The 6341-nt window shown below is 34.6% G+C and overlaps 1 protein-coding gene across 1 annotated transcript; it reads right to left on the bottom strand.

Moving 5' to 3' along the window:
* Positions 1 to 4900: 4900 nt before the first annotated feature.
* LOC105087912 (olfactory receptor 13C2) lies at positions 4901 to 6133 on the bottom strand. Its single transcript, XM_010978692.3, has one exon. The coding sequence runs from the start codon at positions 5855 to 5857 to the stop codon at positions 4901 to 4903; it is 957 nt and encodes a 318-aa protein (XP_010976994.1). The 5' UTR covers positions 5858 to 6133.
* Positions 6134 to 6341: the final 208 nt, after the last annotated feature.

Consider the following 6341-nt stretch of genomic DNA (forward strand, 5'->3'; position numbering starts at 1 on the left):
GTGCTGGAGATCAGAAATTGACACATTGTAACTGACTGTACTTCAATTTTTTTTAATTTTTATTTTTTTCAGATCTCAGGAAATGATTATGTTCATTTTTTTTTTAATCCAAATTGGCGACAGTATCCTCCTTACATGTTATCTCTGTATAAAGAGTACCTGGCACAGTACTGGGAAGATACTTCACCTTGTTCTCAGCTGACTGAACCAAATGGATGGGAGTTGTTGCCAGAAGACCAGGAAAGACTTGTTTGTTATGAATTTTATACCACAGAATGCAGAGTCTCCTGCCTACTGTGCAGTGAGCCTTATTAATTAGCTAAAACTGATAACAGTGTCCAAATATTTTGTGATGCACTAAAAAGTTACATGTTGACAAAAAGTAATTCATACCTGCTGGGCAGATTTCTTTCAGTTTGTTGCACAATTGCCTTTGCATAAAGAACTGCTCTTTTGGTCTTATAGCTTCATAGCTTTTTTTTTTTTCCTACTACATCTCAGTGAATAGACATTAAATTCCATTTCCAATTCTCAGTCTCTCTTCAGTGAGAAAAACATCTTAATTTCAAACTTGACACCTTTAACCCATCAGTCCAACTCTTGATTATAGTTGATTAAATGTGTTTCTTGTCTTTGAAATAACTTACCTCCAAACCACAGACTGTCTCTAAGTTGCAGTAACAACAGATATTTTTATCTTGCTTTTCTACTTGTAGTACTTGAAGCCAATCTTCATGACTCCTCATTAGTAGCTGAATTTCTAAACAGCCAGCTACTGGTGAGTAATCATTTTGTCATAGAAATTCATTGATTTGTTGACGTTTATAGAAACATGATTGTTGCAGGTATGATAACTAGGATAAATTCCTCTAGTTGAAATAAAGTATCATTAACTTCCTCTAGTTCAAAATAGGGAGAAAATTAATATTTAGCAATAAATTTTAGGAATAAGGCAATTTGCCCCCGAAGCCCAGGCTGAAACACTGTCCCATTGTGGAGACCCACAAACACCTAAAGAATCTGCTTCAGGCTTCAGGACATAATTTAAATGTTCTCAAGGACCTCTCTGTGCACAATTTAAATTGCTTCAGAGATGAAATATGCATAAAACTTATGAGACTTCAGAAATAAAGCCCTAAAGATCTAATTACAGGAAGCCTATTACTCTATTTCATACACAAAATCAGAAGGGGGCTTGTGTATTGTCATTGAAGTTTCCCCAGTTGAATTCTCTCTCAGTCTCTCTCTCAATATCTCTCTCTCTCTCTCTCTGGCCCCTGTCCTCCTCCTCACCACCTCTCTCTTACACACACACACACCACTTTGGAAGTATAATTATTTTCTGTACAAACAAATTTTCTGTTCACTTTATAGATTTAGCTTATAGTAAATGTTGACTTTTTGAATAAACATTTATTTATACTGCAAATATTCTAAAAGCGATACATACTCACTATAAAAGAAAAAATTCTAAAGTAAGGAACGAAAAGGGGAGGAAACAAAGGTAAGGCAAGGAAAGAAAAGATTCTCAGGCAATATACAGAGGTGTAAAAACAAAGCTGAGTATAAATCATAATTAAACAACCTAGTGATAACCATAGTTCTAAAAGGAGGCTGATCTTAATTAGAAAACAATACAATAACTCAGGCTAAAATCATTTGCCCCTTTCTCCTCAGCATTCACTGAAGCCCCTTAAGGTTGAACACTTTCTAAATGTTTTTTTCCTTCTTTCTTCTCTTTCTTTCCTTTATTTTTTAAATGTATTTTTAACAAAGTAAGTTCAAATTATTTTGTTAATATATAATTATAATAGTGAAATGAGTGGGTCAAAATAAATGAAGATTTATATGAATTCAAAGGATAATACTACTTTATGCTCCCAACAGTGTTATGGACTTGCTGATTTTCTCTTGCTCTTTTCATCACTGAATGTTGTCGACAGTTTAGTTTTTTTCTAATTTAAAGGGCTTAAAATGGTAGCTCATCATTGTTTTAAACGGCATTTTTAACTACTAGAGATGTTTAACTTTTTGTGCCTGTTAAATAGCTGTTATTTTCTATGTGTTGTATACCCATGTCCTCTATCAATATTTCCATGAGGTGTTTATATTTTCTAGTCACCTCCATTTATATGAAAGTTATTGCACACCTACTCAGTGAAGCTCATAGTAAGAAACTCTGTGAATGTAAAAATTCACAGTCTCTACCTTCAAGAATCCTATAGGTAGTGAGAAAAATATCCATGTAATCAAATATTTCAATAAAAGGTGATAATACTGCAATAAAAATGATGGCTTGGTATGCTACAGAAGTATAAATGACAAGCAATTCAGAATCAATAAATAATTTCCAGAGGTGATACCTGAACTGATTCTTAATTTGTGAGTACAATTTTGAGAGACGATACTATAAGGAAGGACATTCCAGGAAGAAGAAAAAATAACACCAATGGTGAAAGACAAGAAATGGCATGATGAATGCAGGAAACAGAAATTGCTCAGCACCACAAGAATCTAAATAAAGAGGGAGACATGGGTTGGTGGAAGATAAAACCAAACAAAGCAAAGAGGGCCTTGTATGCCGTAAGTGTCAATCAGAGCTTAGTTACAAATGACAAAATACACTCTGGATGATCTAAGTAGAAAGGAGTTATTTCATTTACTATTATTATTCAATTATATTATTGGGATTCTATCAGTCCTTCTCAGCATTCTCAGGAAATTTATACTGTTCAAATCACAAATCCTAAAAAACTAATTGAGAAACTGGAAAAATATGAAAACTTTTCAAAACAAATTTTCTGAATGAAAAACCTTCCCAAGACTCAAGTATCAAATAAGCATATTGGTATTAAAATGATAGTGTATTTGTCCAGCAAATATGAACACATGGTTACATCAAAACAGGTAACTTGCCTAACTCTTTCTTTAAGACATTGATTCTACAATCCTGTCAGATTGGAAAAACCCTTCTGGTGTTCTCCTATGAGGACAACTATGCATATTAAAATTTCTACTTGCTTTAACTAAGTTTCTACCCAAAATTTATAAATCTGAGACTAAGACTTAGATCAGTCATCCCAGAGAGTTTATGGAAGCAGTTGGACTTAAGCGGTGATAAAAAAAAACAAAATTAGAGTCTGAGAATGCACGATAGCCTGTGGGTCAAACATAATATGCCTGACCTCAGAGGTTTTCCACCTACCTGGGATTCTTAAGGAAGAAAAAAGTCCTATGAGATGGTGTAAAAGAATGAAAAATTGGGAGTTTGAGATTTGCTGATACTAAATAATATATGAAAAACAGATAAACACCAGGTTTATACTGTATAGCACAAGGAACTATATTCAATATCTTGTAGTAACTTATGGTAAAAAAGAATATGAAAACAAATATGTGTATGTTCATGTATGACTAAAGCATTATGCTGTACACCAGAAATTGACACAACATTGTAAACTGACTATACTTCAATAAATATACATATACCAAAAAACTCAAATCAAATCAAATAATAAAAAAGAAAAAAAGAACTAATAGGTTCTTATAGCCTATTTTGTCAGAGTGTGAATCTGATACATCAATGGTCTCAGCCTTTGCCATCAGATTTAATCTACAACTAACCATCATAGAAGCTAGAAGTAGTTAAATATAGTTCATGACTGATTAACATTTGTTCTACTAAAATCTAAAACTAATTTGAAAAATAAAATGAATTTACCTCAAATTCTGCAAATGTTTAATTCTTATATGTGTAAAATATGTTAATGCTCAATGTCCTCTGAATTTAAGGGTCCATTAATATAAAATTTATCCAGCCAAATAGATTTCTTAGACTGTAGCTTACACCTGAAAACACTTTCTCATTCATCTTGGGCTGTAAGTTAGAAGTATTCTTCAAATAAAGTAAAAATTTGAGGAGAAAGCCAAGGAAAATCAACATGTCACTTCCAGTCTGACATCCTCTGATCCTCTGTTTCCTCAAACTACTAACGTCACAAAGCTAGTCAGTAACAGAGATAAGACATGAATGCAGGTCTACACTAAAAATTAAGAACTTGGATAATCTAAGATTTGGAAAAGTATTGGAATTTCCTCAGGATATCAGAAAAATCTGGCTTCTTCTAAATCACACTGGTAAGACCTGCTCATCCAACTTAACACAGTCCACATTATCTGGACCAGCATACTGAATTTCAAACTTAGTTTAAATTTTCTAAAATTTTCTTTATGCTAAAGCTAACATGTAAGCTGAACTTAAAAAAAAAAAAGGAAACAAAAAACATATCCTGACTGATTGCATAGGGCTCACTCCTAAGCCCCATTTACCCACTTCCTCAATAGTTCCAAATGCACAGTATCTTTAAGAGTTTCACAGGAAAAAACACTCTAGATACTGAGAAAGAAAACAGTATTTAAAGACTTAGGACAGTTTGGACTTTAATGTGAAACCACAACATAAGGTTCTCCATTGAAAAATGTGGGTGCAGTATTTTGGGGGTTTTCTGTTCAGTTTTTTTCACAACAGAAAGCTTTATTTATTTTGAAAGATTCAATGAAGTGTTACCTATGAAATAATGTTATGTAAAAAAGTGAACATAAAAAGGCATATAATCCAATTCCAATACTGCAATAAATAGAATATGAAAGACAGTGTTCAAAAGTGGCCATCTCCTAGTGTTAGAGCAATAAGAGAGCTCTCTCTCTTCCTTATCCCACTGCCTGGTATCTTGCAAATTCTCTATAATGAACATGCAATAATTCTGAAATGCTATATGTCATTATTTAAAATTTTAAAAATAATACATGAAAGTGCAAAAAGAAGTTAAAAGTAACCAAAATTCCTAATTCTCAAGTTTAGACAATGTCTAATGTGTTCACAATCCTACACCTTTTCCATTCACTTGCTAAAAAAGCATCTGTTAAACAGATGTTTTATTGCCACCTTCACATCCTTATCTCTGAGACTGTATATTAAAGGATTCATCATGGGAGTGATCACCCCATAGAACATGGATATAAGTTTGTCAGTAGCATCCAAGTCATCTGAATTAAGTGTCTCTTTAGACTTCGGCTTCATGTACATGAAGAGAATGGTTCCATAGAATATTATCACCACAGTCAGATGGGCTGAGCAGGTAGAGAAGACTTTGCTTCTCCCCTCAGAAGAGTGAATTTTGAGGATGCTGAGAATAATTAATGTATAAGAAACAATGATTAACAACAGTGGTGTCAATATGAACAACGTCGTGGCCACAAGCATGATGAACTCATTGCCTGAGATGTCAGCACAGGCCAGCTTCAAGACAGCCAGAATTTCACAGGAGAAATGATTGATGACATTATTTCTACAGAAGGGCAACTGTACCACAAATGCAGTTTGTACTGCAGAGTTGACAAGCCCTGCAAACCAGGATGCAGCCGCCATGGGCACATAACAATCCTTGCTCATGATGACAGAATATCTCAGAGGGTTGCAGATAGCCGCATACCGGTCAAAGGCCATCATGCCCAGGAGCACACACTCTGTTGTCCCCATGGCCAAGCCAAGGAACATCTGCACTGCACAGCCAGAGAAGGAGATGGTCTTTCTTTCCGAGAGGAAGCTCACCAGCAAGGGTGGAATAGAGGTGGTGGTGTAGCAGATGTCCAAGAAGGAGAGGTTCCCCAGGAAGAAGTACATAGGGGTGTGAAGATGAGAGTCTAAGATGCTGATTAAAATAAGGGTGCCATTGCCCAGAAGGATGACCACATACATCATTAAGATTAGCACAAAAAAGAGTAGCTCAAGCTTCGGGTAACCAGAAAGTCCCTTTAAAAACAACTCCACCAGAACTGTTTGGTTTTCCCATTCCATTTTACTTCTCTCTTTTACCTGTAAGAATTCAAACTTTAAAAAATAGTTTCTTTACTATGGTAAGTCCAAGTTCATCAATGCACAAATACAGAAATTTGCCATGGACCCAATGAGAAGACAGAAGAAAGGAAACAGGGAAGGGGAAGAAGAGAGAAAAGATAAGACAGTGAAAAAATAAACAATGCAGGAAGAGAAATATGAGGGAGAAGCTATTATATTGATCACTCTTTCTGAACTAGCAACTGTGCATGAGATTTTTCCCACACATTACCTCATTTCAACCCCACAACTTTTATCATTTTAAATATAATGAACTTATCTAAATTAAACTAAGAGAGTTTAAACCTAAAGTCATATAATTGATATGCAGCAAAACCTGAGCTGAAACTCAAGCCTGCTTGTAGTCCATAATTATCTGAGATTTAGACAGCCTAGTTGCTGGGTCAGGAAGACTCAACAGTAACCCACTGCATACTAAAACACT

This window comes from Camelus dromedarius, chromosome 10 (assembly GCF_036321535.1).
Source record: "Camelus dromedarius isolate mCamDro1 chromosome 10, mCamDro1.pat, whole genome shotgun sequence".
NCBI classification, from domain to species: domain Eukaryota; kingdom Metazoa; phylum Chordata; class Mammalia; order Artiodactyla; family Camelidae; genus Camelus; species Camelus dromedarius.

Excerpts from the sequence above, each read along its gene's own strand:
- LOC105087912 (XM_010978692.3), bottom strand. The coding sequence starts at position 5,857 with ATGGAATGGGAAAACCAAACAGTTCTGGTGGAGTTGTTTTTAAAGGGA.